This window comes from Marmota flaviventris, chromosome 10 (genome assembly GCF_047511675.1).
Source record: "Marmota flaviventris isolate mMarFla1 chromosome 10, mMarFla1.hap1, whole genome shotgun sequence".
Taxonomy (NCBI): Eukaryota; Metazoa; Chordata; class Mammalia; order Rodentia; family Sciuridae; genus Marmota; species Marmota flaviventris.
This window is the reverse complement of record NC_092507.1, coordinates 26,943,291-26,961,486: the sequence shown is the minus strand read 5'-3', so window position 1 is coordinate 26,961,486 and position 18,196 is coordinate 26,943,291. Positions and strand designations below refer to the sequence as shown.

Below are 18,196 nucleotides of genomic sequence, written 5' to 3'. Positions count from 1 at the left end.
GTCTTTCATAAATAAGGCTACTGACCCTGCAAAATCTCAGCATTTATCCATATGAAACCTTCTTAAAGAAACAACTTGAGGACAAACTGAAACCACTGAACAACAGGAAAAATTTCAGCAAAAGGACTGATAGTGAGCACCAATACATTAATTGTAGATTTAAGATGAAAACAAATATATGTACTGATGACAGAATGGAATGCAACTGTTATGTACTCTAAGAATGAGATAATATATACAAAATAAATGACTGATAGAAGTAGAAAATAAAGTAGAATAAATTCAACAACTGTACCTTATGTGTAACAGGATTCAAAGTTGAAAACCAAATACTATAAATTTAAGCAAAATTAAAGAATTAAATCCCAAGGGGTAAATAAACAAGCTAATAACTAGCCTAAAACTAGTTAATAAAGAGAAATAATGTTATTCGTTAAGGGAAACAAAAGACTATTTTAAAAAAAGAAAAGAAGGTAAGTATCCCATAAGGGCACAAAGGTAACCGTAAGGTGGGGGGAAACTTCTAGTATTAGAACTATCATCTAAAAAGCACAGAAAATATACCATATAGAGATTAAAAAACATATACAATTAGAAAAAAATGACATAAAACAATTTGACAAAATCAAGACCTTTTTATTTATCTGGCTTCCTTTGTCCATTAAATAGAAAAAAAAAAAAAAAAAGCAGCAGCAGCTTTAAAGCTTTAAGATACCATAAACCAAAACTATTCTGTTGTCATCAATATAAATCTATGGATTGGGACACAGCTTAGTGGTAGAGCATTTGCCCAGCCACTGCTGGTTTTGATTCCCACCACTGCAAAGTAAGGTTAAAAAATAAACACACACACACACACACACACACACAACTGCCTAAAAAGATATGTCTTGCTTAAATTCCTCAATATAATCTGATAAGAAAAATATCAGAGGTATAAATTCCTGAAAGAAGAGATAAACCTATCACTAGTTGCAGATAATAACTATAATCTAGAAATTCAAAGAAAATCACTTGGAAAAAAATACTATATAATGGAATTCAATAAGATGAAGATTAAAAAGTACACAGAAATTAATAAGACTTCATGTATATAAATCATAAGTTACAATCTATAAACCTATTTAATAGCAATAAAGACAAAAAATATCGAGAGATAATAAGAAATGTACAAAATTTAACTGAGGAAATCTTTAAAACTCTCCTGAAGGAAATAGAAAGATATATGTTCTTGAACACAAGGACTCAACATCTTAAAGATGCCAATTTAGACTAACTTAATTAATAAAATAATGAAATCTCAATAAAAATAACAACTGTGCTTTCCTCATCTATACAAGGCATTGATTGATTGATTGATTGATTGGTACTGGGGATTAAACTCAGGGGGCACTCAACCACTGAGCCACATCCCCAGCCCTATTTTTGTATTTTATTTGGTCTCACTGAGTTGCTTAGCGCCTTGCCATTGCTGAGGCTCACTTTGAACTCACAATTCTCTTGTCTCAGCCTCCCAAGCCACTTGGATTACAGGAATGCACCACTGTGCCCAGCTTATACAACATATTTATAAAGGCTGTGTGGTAAAATAGGTAAAAATGGTCTTGAAAACCCTGAAAAGAGAAAATGAGACCGGCTCTATCAGATACTCAAAGTCATAAAAATGGACTATGGATATAGCTCAATGGTAGAGTACTGGCCCAGCATGTTTGAGGCCGTGAATTCACTCTCCAGGACTAGGGGAAGAACTATTTTAAGAGACATGATTGATCAGTAAGTATTGGTGTGCACATGTGTACCAAAAGGGAAAAAACAACAACAAAAAACTCCACCATGGGGCTGGGGTTGTGGCTCAGCGGTAGAGCACTCACCTCTCACATGTGAGACCCTGGGTTCGATCCTCGGCACCACATAAAAATAAATAAACAAAAAATAAAGATATTGTGCCCATGTATAACTAAAATAATTTTAAAAAAACCCACCACCACACCAAAGACAAGCTAGCTACAATATATGCAACTTGTATTACAAAGAGTTAATCTGCTTGATTTATAAAGCACTCTCAGTAAATGAGAAGAAAAAGTCCAACAGAAAAGAAGGGTAAAAGACCAATAATCAGTTCATTAAAAAAGAAATATAAGGGCTGGGGCTGTGGCTCAGTGGTAGAGCGCTAGCCTAGCACATGAGAGACCCTGGGTTTGATCCTCAGCACCACATAAAACTAGATAAATAAAAAGAAACATAAGATCAGTGTTACAGCATTTACCTAGCATGAACAAAGCCCTGGGTTCAATTACCAGCACTAAAAAAAAAAAAAAGAAAAGCGAAGAAAAGAAACACAAGTGGCCTTATATAAGTGAAAAGGTGATCAAATACAAATGAAAAGTACAGAAGGAAATTATTTCTTACAAATCTGACAAAATTTATCTAGTGGCAAAGTATAAGAAAGCAGGTACTCTCACTCACTGATGCAAAATATTTACAACCTCTGGAGGGCAATCTGGCAATAACGATTGAAATTACAAATACATTTACCCTTGACCCTTCAATCTTACCACTAGAAATTTATCTTAAGATACATCTAAATATATATGAAAAGATGTTCTGAAATGGCAAATGATTAAAAACAGTCCTATTATACATCTAAAGGAGACTGGTTAAACATTTCCTTTCTCATTATTTTTATAATGGCAGACAATACTGAAATAAATTAGGAAACTCTACCCATCTGGAAAGATCAAGAATCCTTGGAGGAATGGCTAAGTCCAGGGACTGGGCAGGAAACACAAGATGAGCCTGGAAGATTCTGCTGTGCCACAAAGCTAATAAACACAAATCAATTATCAATAGGACACCATACTTTTCCACATAAGAATAACAAAATTAGAAAAATTAACAGTTGGTAATATCTAGTGAAATAAATGATTTGGGGAACTACCATCAATGAATAAAAAGTAACTGAAAGGCTCTTTGGGAAATTTACAGTGGCTAGATCTCTGAACCTACTGATTAATGTGATTAATCTATAGATTAATCTTAGCATCACTAAATTAGGATCACTAGTACTGTAGGTCTTCAAGCATGACATATTATGAAGCATTTTTGAAATATTATGAACCAAAATTGAATTAAACTTTCATGTCTTTTATTTTCAGGAAATATGGGGGATAGAGGAACAAGGTAATTAATTACTCAAGAAAACAAAAAGACAAACTCAGATTTGGGGATAGTCTACAGGACAAGTGATCAAGTTTCTGCAACAAGTCCATGACATTAAAAAAGAAAAAGAAAAAAACCCAAACACAAAAGAGAAGGAAATGGGACTATAAAAAATGCATAATAAGCAAAAGTGATGTGTGGATCTTGTTTGAATTCTGATTAGAATCAACTAACTAAGCCGGGCACCATGCCACACACCTGTAATCACAGCAGCTTGGGAGGATGAGGCAGGAGGATTGAAAGTTCAAAGCCAGTTTCAGCAACTTAGCAAGGCCCTGTCTATAAATAAATTATAAAAAGGGCTGGAGATGTGGCTCAGTGGTTAAATGATGCTGGGTTCAATCCCCAGTATCAAATTAGAAAAAGAAAAAGAAAAAAGATCAACTAACTAGAAAAAGATGTATTTGAGACAATTAGGGAAATTTGATCTAAGACATGATATTAGAGAGTACAAAACAATGATTATTTTTTATATATGAAAATAACATTTTTTGCTATATAATATTCAAATTTGCAGAGGTATTTAGTGTAGGCAAAATAATATGCTGTTCAGAATCTGATTTAAAACTTCACAGTATAGGAAGAAATGGAGATAGATTAAGCAAAAATAGAAAAATCCTGACAATCTGAATAATAGTTACATATATATAGCAGTTTATCATGATGTTCACTTGACTTTTATATAAACTTGAAAATGTTTCTAAGAGTTGGGCATAGAAGTACACATCTGTAATCCCAGTAAACTCAGGAGGATGAGTTCAAGGCCAGCCTGGGCAACTTAGTAAGATCCTATCTCAAAATAAAAAGTTAAAAAAGGACTGGGGATGTAGCTCAGTGGAACACTGTCTGTGGGTTCCATCCCCAGGACCCCCTCAAATGAAAAGAAAAGATTTGTAAGAGAACACCTTAAAAATGAGAATGCAATTAGAAACACATTATGTACCACACCTAGGGTCACCAAAACCAACAGATTTTCTTTAATATATGTATTTTATAATAAAATGTTATCAAAGAGTTAAGAGGACAAAGGTGAATTAGTTGTAAGAGAAGACTTCTCAGATGATCGTATCAGGGCTTTTATGCTTGTTTTCATGCATTTGCTTAATGTTAAGTAGCATTCCAGGTCAAGTTCTGCATAAAAACATTTGAAATAAAATGCAACAAAATAAAAAGTTTTCCCAGTTTGTCATAATACATGCCTGAATATTACTTCAAGACACCAGTACATGTAATTATATACATAAAATTTATACACACATGCCATATAGAAATCAACTATCCAATTCAGAATATGGTTTTAGTTCCCTTACCATCGATATTAAGCATCATTTTCCACATGGCAGGTCGAACAGATTGATGGAATCCAAACCATACTTCCCTGCCCCCTCCCAGAGGGTGGTCATATCCTTCTGGAGCTGAGAAAAAGGAACGCCCCACAGGCGTATATCTAAAAAATTAAAATGGTGTGTTCAATACTTTCCTTTCCATGCAAGTATTTAAATCTGCAGAACAGGGGAAACTAAAGCATACACAATTTATCATAATGATGCTTAAAATTATGACTATATTAAACTAAACATTTTTCAAGTTTATGAAAGCAAACATTTTCCAAGTTTGTGAAAGCAAAAAGTAGCCAAATCCATCTGCATCCCTCACTGAAATTCTCCATTCTCATAATCACTAGTTTATGTAACACATTTTATTTAAAATACTTTCTTAAAAACAGGTTAAAAAAGTAAACAGTTCCACTGAGGCAGGAGGATGTCGAGTTCAAAGCCAGCCTCAGCAAATGTGAAGCACTAAGCAACTCAGTGAGACCCTGTCTCTAAATAAAATACAAAATAGGGCTGGGGATGTGGCTCAGTGGTTGAGTGCCCTGGAGTTCAATCCCCGGGACCCCCTTTTCCCCCACAGAAAAAGAAAAAAAAAAAAAAAAAAAAACTCAACAGTTCCAAACGTAAAATGTAGAGTAAAAATAATAATTGATCAAAAAGCTATGCCTATGTGTTTCAAGACACACTATTTCTATAAAAAGACATATATGACCAATATATGCATATGTCCACATACGTGATTAAAATAGTAGGAATCTCAATACAATCTGATTCTATTCTTTAAATGGTGGAATTACTTTTAAAACAAAGTGACTTAACAATAGGAATATGTCTGAAAATATATCATTTATCCAAGACTTATAGAGGGAGGGTTGGACATTTTTCTATAAAACAATTTACGATCTAAGTGAATGATTGTATATTTATTTGCAAAAGTCAGAGAATTTTCTGTAACACTTTTGTCAAATTTTTATGCATGGTATTCTTATTCAAATGAAATACTAAAAATGTACAACATATGAGAGTTATCTAAGGAAGGTCTGTACAACTCTTAGGAGGAAAAACTTCACATTTAAAATCTAAAGAGGAAAAAAGCCAGAAGCACCCACTTCATGGAGGGCAGATGTCGTAGCACCACATCAACGGCATGAACAGGGTTAGTGCTGATTGGCTTGTCTAATTCCAGTGGCTCAGGCAAGGTCCGTCCTGTCAGTACTTCATGGAGTAGGTGCCAACTCACCCGAGAGACAAATTTGATTGACACCTTGAAAGGTCGATCTTTTCCACCTTCCCCAGGTAAAGTAACATCTAAATCCACCTGTTCATGGGATAAAAGTCAAGTGGTAAATATTTAAAAAGATAATTATAATTATTTAACTTATAAAAATATCTTTTTTTTTATTGGTTGTTCAAAACATTATAAAGCTATTGACATATCATATTTCATACATTAGATTCAAGTTGGTTATGAACTCCCAATTTTACCCCAAATACAGATTGCAGAATCACATCGGTTACACATCCACATTTTTACATAATGCCCTATTAGTAACTGTTGTATTCTGCTACCTTTCCTATCCTCTACTATCCCCCCTCCCTCCCCTCCCATCTTCTCTCTCTACCCCATCCACTGTAATTCATTTCTCTCCTTGTTTATTTTCCCATTCCCCTCACAACCTCTTATATGTAATTTTGTATAACAATGAGGGACTCCCTCCATTACCATGCAATTTCCCTTTTCTCTCCCTTTCCATCCCACCTCATGTATCTGTTTAATGTTAATCTTTTCTTCCTGCTCTTCCTCCCTGCTCTGTTCTTAGTTGCTCTCATTATATCAAAGAAGACATTTGGTATTTGTTTTTTAGGGATTGGCTAGCTTCACTAAGCATAATCTGCTCTAGTGCCATCCATTTCCCTGCAAATTCTATGATTTTGTCATTTTTTAGTGCTGCATAATACTCCATGGTGTATAAATGCCACATTTTTTTTATCCATTCATCTATTGAAGGGCATCTGGGTTGGTTCCACCGTCTAGCAATTGTGAATTGTGCTGCTATGAACATCGATGTAGCAGTATCCCTGTAGTACGCTCTTTTAAGGTAAAAAAAAAAAACAGGGTTGGTGTTGGGGCTCAGTGGTAGAGCACTTGACTGACATGTGTGAGGCCCTGGGTTCAATCCTCAGCACCACATATAAATAAATAAATAAAATAAATAAAAGATCCACTGGCAACTTAAAAAAAAAAAACAGGCTAAAATAAAAAAATCAACCTCAAATCAAATCAATATACTAAAACTTAAATAACAGAGATTCATGCCAGCATTAATTCAATATTGCAAAATACTGAAAACTACTTAAATGTACTCACATTTATAAAGGCAGCTATAAAAGAATGAATGAAGCTAGGTACAGTGGCACAGCCTGGAATCCCAGCCATTAAGGAAGCTGAGGCAGAAAGATTACAAGTTCAAGGTCAGCCTCAGAAACTAAAAATGAAAGAATGAAGATCTCTTGGGGTGGGTTGTGGCTCAGCGACAGAGCGCTTGCCTAGCACGTGTGAGGCCATGGGTTCAATCCTCAGCACCACATAACCACATAAAAATAAATAAATAAAATAAAGCTGTTTTAAAAAAAAATCTCTTGTAACTGCCACGGAATAATTTCTAAGCTATAACATTAACCAAAGTACAAAAAAAAAATCACAAAAATATGATATATTTGGTATGAGAAGGGAGAAATGAGAAAATATTCACATATCTGCTTACTTTTTCAAAAGGAAACATAGGAAACATGAGCTAGAAACAAATAAATTGGATGAAGGGGGTTTTCTACTGGCCAGATTTGGGACAAAGGATAGATCAATCAATAGAGTAGAAGAAAATGTTCTTTCTTACACTAATAAATGTTTATGAAATGACAGGTTAGAAAACCACTGTTATTATTAAGCAATATCCTTTCAAGCAAGAATCATCAACTGCTAAAAAGTGTAAAAGAAATAGTATCCTTAACAGTAACTCCTATATCAAAATTTAAAACTTCTGAGCATCAAAGGATACAATCAATAGGGTAAAAAGGCAGCCCATAGAATGTGAGAAAATATTTGTAAATCAAACATCTGATAAGGAATTAATATCCAGAACATATAAAGAATTCCTCAAGCTGGCTGCAGTGGCACACGCCTGTAATCCCAGCGGCTTGGGAGGCTGAGACAGGAGGATCATGAGTTGAAAGCCAGCCTCAGCAAAAGTGAGGCACTAACCAATGCATCTCTAAATAAAATATCTATAAATAAAATACAAAATAGGGGTGGGTATGTGGCTCAGTGTCCGAATGCCCCTAAATTCAATTCCCAGTACCCACCCCCCCAACACGAATTTCTGTATTAGGGTATGTAGAACATACCTGTGATCCCAGCAACTCAGGAAGCTGAGGCAGAAGAATTGCCAGTTTGAGGCCAGCTCAGCAACTTAGTGAGACACTGCCTCAAAATTAGGGGAAAAAAAAAAAGGACTGGGGATATGGCTCAATGGTACAATACTTGCCTAACAAGTACAAGGCCCTGTGTTCAATCCCCAGAATTGCCAAAAGCAAAAAAAAAAAAAAAAAGCAACGAAAAATAAAAAATAGAAGGACTGGGAATGTAGCTCAGTGGTAGAGTGGCCCTGGGTTCAATACCCAGTACTCCTATAATTCCTATAAACTCCTATAATTTTAGTAAAAAACAACCCAAGTTAAAAAAATGGGCAAAGGACACAAATCAAAACCACAGTGAGGTTGATACCTCACAATATGACATGCATATTGTGCCCATTAGATAGCTACTATCAAAACAGCAGAAAATAAATATGTAAATATGTATATGAAGAATTTGGAACCCTTGTAGATACTTTGGTAAATAAGGTAGGGTTATTTTTTTTTTTTTGTGGGGGGTTGGGGGTGGTATGAGGCCAGGGGCACTCTACCAATAAGCTACAACTCTAGTTCTTCTTATTTTTTTATTTTAAGAAAGAGTCTCACTAAGTTTCCCAGGGCAGCCTCAAACTTGCAATCTTCCTGCTTCAGCTTCCAGAGTCAATGGAATTACAGCCATGTGCCATTACGCCTGTTAGTATGGTATTAAAAACTTTTTTTCAGGCTGGGGTTGTGGCTCAGAGGTAGAGCGCTTGCCTAGCATGCATGAGGCACTCGGTTCAATCCTCAGCACCACATAAAGTAAAAATAAAGATATTGTGTCCACCTATAACTAAATATATATATATATATATATATATATATATATATATATATATATATATATTTAAATTTTTTTTTCAAATAATAATTACCATATGATCTAGCAATTTTACTTGTGGTTATATGCCCAAAAAAATTAAAAGCAGAATTTCAAAGTGACATATATATACCCATGTTCAGGGGAGGATTATTTTCAATAGCCAAAAAGTATTTATAACAGATAAAAAGCATGAGTAAAATGTGTTATATATGTATAATAGGATATTATTCAGCCTTGAAAAGGAAGGAAATTCCAACATATACTATAACATGAATAAACCTTGAGAACAACATGCTAATTGAAATAAGCAAGTTTCAAAAAGGCAAATACTGCATGTTTCCACTTACATGAAGTAAGAGTAGTCAAATTTATAGAGATAGGAGAATGGTGATTTCCAGGGGCAATGAAAAGTTATGGTTTAATAGACAAACTTTCAGTTTAGCAAGATAAAGAGGGTTTTGCAGATGGATGGTGGTGATGATTATATAACAATGTGAATCCACTTAATCCCAGTGGCTTGGGAGGCTGAGGCAAGAGGATCAAGAGTTTAAAGCCAGCATCAGCAATTTAGCAGGCCTTAAGCAAAACTTTTTTGTAAATCTGATATTACTTCAACATGAAAAGTTAAAAAAGATATACAAATTTACATTTATGTGAATTCTAATTTTAAGGTAGTAATAAAAGCAAAAGGAGACAGAACTGGGGTTGTAGCTCAACAGTTTAAAAAAAAAAAAAAAGGACTGGGGATATGGCTCAGTGGTACAATACTTGCCTAACTAGCACATGTGACGCACTGGGTTCGATCATCAGTGCTACACAAAAAATAAATAAAATAAAGGTATTCTTCTGTCCATGGGGTGGGGGGAAGAGAGGGAGAGACAGACAGACAGACAGCTAAGTATAGCATTACAATAAAGTAATGTATGTCTTACCCCAGTAGTTGCCACAGGAAGTGGATTGGCTGTGTAAAGGCTTCTTTTTCCATCATAAACTGGTCTACGGTCTCCAAATATAGTTACTTTAAAATGCTGAACCATTGAGTCAACTACTTCCCTAAAGAAAGGAAAAATACATTCACATAAATCCTCTGCATGATGGAATACAAAAATATTAACTGAAATAATTGCTGGCACTGTTTAAAGCTTTCGCAATTCTAAAAGTCATTCATATATGATAAAAATTTTACCTTCAGAACCATGGCTTAGGATAGCAAAAAGATTGATTGCTGGCAAAGGATGACATGCATTTCTCAAAGACAGAAAAGAATGAATCCAGTAAACTACTTAATCATTCCAGGAAACAGCTGAACTGCAAAATATTCTCCTTAGAAACTAACTCAAATTCTCTTTCATCATCTGTAAGTACACCCTGACATGTTTACCTCTCTTTCTTAAGAGTAAAATGCTCTTTCTACTGGATTAAAATAGCACCTTGTACATACTTTTATTAGAACACTCAAGAATTTTGAAGGTAAAAACAAAACAACAACAAAAAAAAACACACAACCACATTTGTATTCCTCCCCCATGCTTACAATAATATCCGATCAGTAAGGATACTATGAAACCTCTATTTTTACACAGCAATTTTGAATCAATATACTGACATAGAAAGATATTCAAGGCTTACATTTTTTTAAAAAATTACAGACCACTGAGAATGATACCAAATATCCATAAATCAATATTTATTTTTGTATATACATATTCATAAGAGCAGTGAAAATATATCTAGGAAGATAAGTACCAAAGATATTCATTCAGTGGTTACCTCTGGCAAGGGAAATGACAGGGTCACAGGGTGACTTATTTTATGTACATAATCTACATATATTACAGTGAAAGTACACTTGCAGAATATGATTTAAAATAAAATTAAAGGGGGCTGGGGATGTGGCTCAAGCGGTAGCGCGCTCGCCTGGCATGCGTGCGGCCCGGGTTCGATCCTCAGCACCACATACAAACAAAGATGTTGTGTCCGCCGATAACTAAAAAATAAATATTAAAATTCTCTCTCTCTCTCTCCCTCTCTCTTTAAAAAAAAATAAATAAAATAAATAAAATTAAAGAGCTGGGGGTGTGACTTGGTAGTAGAGTACTTGCCTCACCATGCACAAGGCACAGGGTTCTACCACTAGCATGGCAAAACACAAACGAAGATTCAAATCTAACCCAAGCAAGGGAGAAGAGACAGAAATTAGCATTTTCCAGGAAAAGAAAAATCAATCCGACTTAATATCAAGAACAATTTTCTCCCCACACAAAATTTCTATTCCCTTCCTTTTCAATTTTGTTTACTGAAATTTCTATTTCCCTCCTTTTCTAATTTTGTTTTACTGAAACTATTTAAATCAAGATCAAGTCTTTCTAGGGTAAGTCTGACAACAGACTTGACTGGTTTTAGATTCAAAACAAATTTCAATGATTTTCTTCCATTTTGTTTTCTTCTGTGGCCATTATAACTAAGTCCAGTTTTTTCAGGTGAAATTATACAGATGTAATTTGCCAGGATGTCTTCACTATTTTGACTTTTTTTTTTTTTACTCAACATTAAAAGTTGTAAGCTTATCAACTCCTGGCAACTCAGTCAAACCATCTAAGGATCAAAATGGTAGAGGAAACTGAAACGGTAGGGCTAAAACATTTCAGGGGTTAAAAAATACCTTGCTTTGATGCCGAGCACATAGTATGTCCTAAATAAATGTCCTAACGGTGGATAATAGACTTGAATGAACTGCCAGAACTTTCAGTGGAATATATCTAAAGCTAAATCTAACATATCTCCCACAAGTTAAATTTGGTTATGTTTTGTTATACTGTTTACTTAATGATGCCTCCATCTTCCTAGTTACCCACATTCAAAACCTGGCTCATCTGTTTACCCAATTAGTTGATGATTTCACCTCTTGCAATATTTCTTATACCAGTCCTTTCTCTTCCATTCCCAATTAAGAACTTGGGTCCTAGTACTTGGATTATTTTAAGTTTCTTGGTTTTTATGTGTTTAGCTTTTTCTTCTCCAACCCAATTTACACATCACTGACTAAAAAGTCCTACATTCTATGTACAAGAGGCCGATTAATCATATTTCTCAGTTTGTGGCACATTAAAATCATTTATATAAGAACCCCCCTTTTTTGTTTAAGGAACGGGAATTGAAACCAGGGGTACTCACTCCCCCACTGAACTATATCCCCAACCCTTTTAAGTTTTTAAATTTTGAGACAGGGTGAAGCAAAGTTACGCAGGCTGGCTCTGAATTTGCAATCCTCCTGCCTCAGCCTCCAGAGAAGCTGGGATTACAAGTATGCACCACCATGTCTAACAAGATCCCTTTTACAATTAATTGATTTCTTTCCTTCAATCTCCATTTCCTATTCCCATTCTTCTTCCTAACAAGTTACTCCTTCTAATGTGCTTGATGAACACTTCCCTGTTTGTATGTATTCTAATCTTTACCTTCAGCAATAGATTTTAAAAATCCATTAATGTTGCTGCAGCATGTTTTGTTCATTCTTTTTTAAAAAATTATTTATTATTTGGACTGATGATGTAGCTCTGTGGAAAGGAGGTTGCCTAGCATACCCAATACCCTGGTTTGATCCCCAGCAACACCACTCCCCTCAAAATCAAAAGCTTTATCAGTGAAAAACAGTTGTAAACAATTTAAATGTCACTTAATTCACTGTTTTTGATTGATGTGAAGTAATACACATATGATCTATCCACTCCTCTAGCAAGTAGAGTCAGAGTACCTTTAACTGCAGGCACCCAAACAATGCTGCAATGCATTACTTTCTTACATATACCTCATGAACCTGTGTGAGAACAGAGAACTAATCTCTATTTGCATATTCAGAAAACAGACTGTGGGTCAAAATGAAGTTTATCAAATAAATGATGAAGTGTTAAACTGCTCTCCAGATCGCTACACTAATATACACACCTTTGATGTTACCATTTCCTGTGTCCCAGCCAAGATTTGGCATTATCCAGCTTTGATTTCTAACATGTGTTCTAGCCTAATGGACATAAATTAAAACATTGTTTTAATTTAGATTTTTCTTATTACTGATGAATTGCAGCATCCTTCATGTGTCTTGTACAAATTCTCTGTTTCCTTTGCCTATGTTTCTGTCTTGTTGGACTGAAGGAGTTCTATTTATATTTTAAATATTAATTCATAGACAGGTTTAGTTATTTGTAAATATATCTTCACCCATAATTTAAACTATCCATTAACAATATCCATGTATCTGTGAGCTGGAACCTGTAATTCTGTATCATCATATTAATCATTTTTTTCATCTTATGGTTTCATGATATTGAGGTACTACTGATTAAAGAACTGCTTTCCTAAAGGCTGAACACCACTTATCTGAAATGCCTAGAACCATAAGTATTTCAGATTTCAGATTTTGGAATCTTTACAAATACATAACAAGATATATTGGAGGTGGGATCCAAAGCTAAACATAAAATTCATTTACATTTCATGTATACCTTATACACATAAACTGAAGGTAATTCACATATTACTATTAATAATTTTGTGCATACAACTAAGTTCCTTGGTTTGGCATTTTCTATTTGTGGCATCATGTTGGTACTTAAAAAGCTCCAAATTTGGACACATTCTGGATTTTTAGACTAGGGATGCTAAACCTGTATTAAGTTACAAGATAACTTATGTTTTATTAACTTTATAGTTTTATCTATACTATTTTGCCATTAATCCATGTGAGGTTCTTCTTTATAAAGAGTAATTAGCCAATTTTACTTTTCTCCATAGAGTGAGCCAGTTTTCCCATACCATCTACTAAACAGTTAAATCTTCACCAATATTTTTTTGGTACTAAGGACTGAACCCAGGAGTGCTCATCCACTGAGCCACATCACATCCCCAGCCCATTTTATATTTTGTTTAGAGATAGGGTCTCACTGAGTTGGCTAAGCGCCTCACTAAGTTGTTGAGGCTGGTTTTGAACTTGCGATCCTCCTGCCTCAGCCTCCCCAGCCACCACAGTGCCAGGATGTGATGGCATTTTTATCTTACTAAATTTTCATGTGAGTGGCTGTATTGTTCCAGTGGTCTATTTGTCTGTTCTTGTGCCAATACCATAAGTTTTCCCTTTTACTAGGGTGCTTTATCATGTTGTCTGGTTGGGCAGAGCAAGTTCCTTTATTTGTTCTAAGTTAACTTAAACTTTCATGAATATATTTATTTTGCAATAATTTTCTACCCTTGAAAACTGTCAATACTGAAAGAAAACATATCTAGTCCCCTACATAAAGCAAATAATCAAATATCTGTTGGCTAAGATACCCCCAAATGACTTCCTTGAGAGACATGAATAACATGCTAAAAACATAAATTAGTGTGTTATAAGGTTCTGACAAGCTACATCAATGAACTAAATGAAGAAACACAGTAAGAGCAACTATACTATCGAAACACTTTTATGTTTGAAAACTTCGATTGCAATAAGAACAAATTAGATCTAATTTACCTAATGCTCTTGAGAAAAGAGGATTTACATGACTACAAGTCCAAAATGAGCTAATAGTGTAATGTGGCCTCCTCAAACTTAAAGAAACCAGGTTGCATATATTTAAAGTACCCAGATAATAAGACAAATATTACATAATCATTTTATATTTTGGAGTACTCAGTTCAATCTGGGAAATTTTTTAAACCCTAAACATTGAAACATAGCTAGAAGGTGGCAATTCTGATAGAAGATCATATGATATGATTAAAAATAAATCAAATTAGGAACTTTTAGTCTGGAATAGGAAAGACAAAATTATGAAGTTTGGCTATTTCAATGAAATATGAGATGCAAAACTAGGCAGAAATCTATCTTGTATGAGAGGACAGGGTTAGGAAGTTGTTGAAAAAATTTACGAAGCTAAATTTTGGAACAAAAATTTCCAGTTTTCTAACCATCATAGTTATTCAAAAGTAGATTATATTACCTTATGAAATACCTTAGTTCGTCCTTGCTAGAACCATTCAAAAACCATCTATATAATCAATTGTTGGGGAAGATATATAAAGATCACAATAATTTTCATAATCTTCTCTGATAGCAAAATTTAATTATAAGAATACCAAATAATGAAACATGATAGGTTTCATTACAAGATCAGATATAGAAACTCTTCTATGAATAATTACATTGACATTTGATAATTTACTACAGAGCCTAAATTCTATAGTATACTTGGCAATTTTTAAAAAATATTTTTTAGTTGTAGTTGGACACAATACCTTTATTTATTTATTTTTATGTGGTGCCAAGGATTGAACCCAGGGCTCCACACTTGCTAGGTGGGCGCTCTAGCACTGAGCCATAACCCCAGCACATACTTGGCAATTTTAACACTAAACAACTTTTAAGTTCCCACAGAAATTAGGGTATAGTTCAGTGATAGAACATGTGCATCCCTAGATTTACTCTCCAGTATCAAAAAAAAAAAAACTAAATAGGTAAAAGTTAGTAACTGGCAAAACCTATGCTACAAAGGGAATCAATCAGTTTTCATGAGAACCAACCATTACTATGTATCTCCACTTTTAACTCCCTATTAGTGTGATATAATTAACTGACATATTTAGAATTTTAGTGAAATTTTAGTAGGCAAGTCAATAAAATGACAAAACCAGGAATTTAAAATTCTTAATCCTAAACTTAAAAGATACTGTTATTGAAATGTTCATCAGGCAGGCATAGGGAATAAGAAGAAAACCCTCTCTACAATAGTCATGTATCCAGCTGCCCAGTAAACTACAACAGCAGAATTACTATTGATTGTGAAGAAAGTTTGAATTGGGAAACTGCCCACTTGAGAAAACTTTAAAATATGTGGTAATGTAAGTACCAGAGAAGCAATAAACAGACATCAGTTTTTAGTCCCACTTTGCCACTCAATTGATATGAGTTACTCAATTGGACTTGAATTTCTTTATATATAAAAATGCTCCGGGCAGTGGTGCATGTCTATAATCCCAGGAACACAGGAAGCAGGAAGATCACAATGTTAAGGCCAGCCTCAGCAATTTAGCAAGGCTCTAAGCAACTTAGTGAGACCTGTATCAAAATAAAAATTCAAAAGGGGCTGGGAATATGACTGCATGGTAGAGCCTCCCTGAGTTAAAATTCCTAATACCAATAAATAAATAAAATAAAAATGGGACACTAGTCTCAGGAAACAAAGGGGATATTAGTGAACTAATTTCCGAGACGGGATGTGGTAAGAAGCGAATATCTATGATACTGCTTTTTCATAAAAATTTAAGCATGATTATCTCACAAATATACTTCAAGAATTATATCAAAGTTTTCCCAGTAACAAGGGGCTGGGGATTTATCTCAGTAGCAGAGAGCTTGCCTAGAATGTGCAAAGCCCTAAACTTGGTCCTCAGACCTGGAAAAAAAAAAAGTTTTCCCAGTAACAAATGGGTACACCACATGTATTAGCATCAATTGTAATAAATTAACACTAAGAATTAATTCTAATAATTAACAGAAACTGTTAAATGAGTTTTCTGTACACTGTAGTTATGAAAGACTAGTCCTTTAATAATAATAATAATTTTTATTATTAACATAGGCAAGGTAGAACAAAAAAAGTGTGCGTAACTGTACCTGGCTAAAATATTTTAACTTCTGTTTTATTTCATTTCCAGTACTGGGGTTTAACCCAGGGCTTAATTAATATTAGGCAGGCACTCTAACATTGAGCTATACCCCCAAGTCCTAAAATAGTTTTGTTTCTAAAACAGTAATTTAGGAAAGCAATTTGGAAAAGAAAATTTAAGTAAACGGGGATGAGAACTTTTAATCACTCTTTAGTCTCTTTTTTTTAACAGCTTTAATCTATGGAAGGAAGAATTCTTGCAGAATATAATATAATGCATTCTCTTAGACATTAAGGATCCTTAAGGATTCATCTGCTAATTACTCCAAAAATGGAACTTATCTGAGTATGTTAGGTCTTATAAAGAGCTACAGCCAACCTTCCCACTCTTACCTCAACCACCACTTCCTACATTCTGGTACCAAGTCTTTTGACTCCATCATGCTCTCGTGCATAGACTGTAAAGTAAAATTTAATAGTGATTTCAGTAAGTTCCAATTTACCACCTGACTCATACAGCAGCAAAATGGTAGGAAAGGGAAATTTCAATGTAAAAAGGAAAAGAAGAAATTATTTTTCTGTTTTTACTATAAGCTCAGAGATCCACCTTCATCTCATTTCTAGATATCTTTTAATTCTCTGCTCCCCAAAGTTAAAATGGAAAATATTATTCTGGTCTATTGAAGAGGACATGAAAGAGTATTTCCCCTATAGGTCTATTCATATTAATTTAGCATCCCAGCAATAAGTTAATCTGTCACTATAGCACGGACTTTTGCTAAGCTATAACAAATGCTAAAATCATCCGGAGGTTTATAAAACTGCTGGCAGTCTCTCCTTGTATCATTCCAATCTATAATTTATGTTCAAAACTGTGGTAAGTAGCATAGAAGGTAACTAATGAACAATTTTGTTATCAAGATAATGTTTAAGGGATCGGAGTTGTAGCTCAATGGTGGAGCACTTGCCTAGCAAATTTGAATCACTGGGTTCAATCCTCTGCACCACATAAAAATAAAATAAAGGTCCTGTGTCCAGAAACTAGAAAAAAAATACATATTTTTTAAAAAGATGAAGTTTAAGAGATGCAGTACAGAGAAGAAAGGGGCTATACTTTAGATCACTTCTGTTTTGTGGGAAGTGTCGGGGGGTGTTGCTGGGGAGTGAACCCAGAGTCTTGCACATGTTAAGCATGAGCCTTACCACTGAGCTATACCTTCAGCCCCAGATCAAATGTTTAACTTTGCAATAAAATCTATGGCAAACTGGAGCATTTTTTTAATATTTATTTTTTTTAGTTATAGGTGGACACAATATCTTTATTTTTTAAATTTTTATGTGGTGCTGAGGATTGAACCCAGCATTTCACGAATGTGAGGCGAACGCTCTTCTCAGAGCCAGAATCCCAGCCCCCAAACTGGAGCATTTTAAGACAAATATTTGTAGTCATTGCTCATTTGAATTTTTTAATAATAACCCACTAGTGTGGTAAACATTTTAGTACTGTACTCACACGTACTAACAGATTACTTCAGATTGAGAAAAAAATTTTAATTTATTTTGGTTTACACCAACAACTCTCCTCTAGAATACTTCTCCTTCAGGCCATGGATGTCTTAATAGCCAACACTAATGGCCTCTTTTCAGCCTTAATATTCTTGGCTTCTTTGGCATTTGCCATTGTGATCAAATATTATTCCCTGAAAATGACCATCTGTGTTTTGCCT

The 18,196-nt window shown here is 34.4% G+C and overlaps 1 protein-coding gene across 4 annotated transcripts in view; it reads right to left on the bottom strand.

Moving 5' to 3' along the window:
• LOC114094375 (protein argonaute-3) overlaps nucleotides 1-18,196 on the bottom strand; it is a 114,506-nt gene that overhangs the window by 72,323 nt on the left and 23,987 nt on the right. For 2 of the 4 annotated variants that reach the window (XM_071617677.1, XM_027937513.2), the window contains exons 3-5: nucleotides 9,759-9,879; nucleotides 5,663-5,871; nucleotides 4,530-4,666 (exon numbers count right to left, since the gene is read on the bottom strand). In XM_071617677.1, coding sequence (XP_071473778.1) covers nucleotides 4,530-4,666; nucleotides 5,663-5,871; nucleotides 9,759-9,879 — 467 coding nt within the window. Of the gene's footprint in view, nucleotides 1-1,871; nucleotides 2,719-4,529; nucleotides 4,667-5,662; nucleotides 5,872-9,758; nucleotides 9,880-16,862; nucleotides 16,928-18,196 lie in introns of those variants that run through there. The other 2 variants (XM_071617678.1, XM_071617680.1) reach the window with 2 other exon arrangements.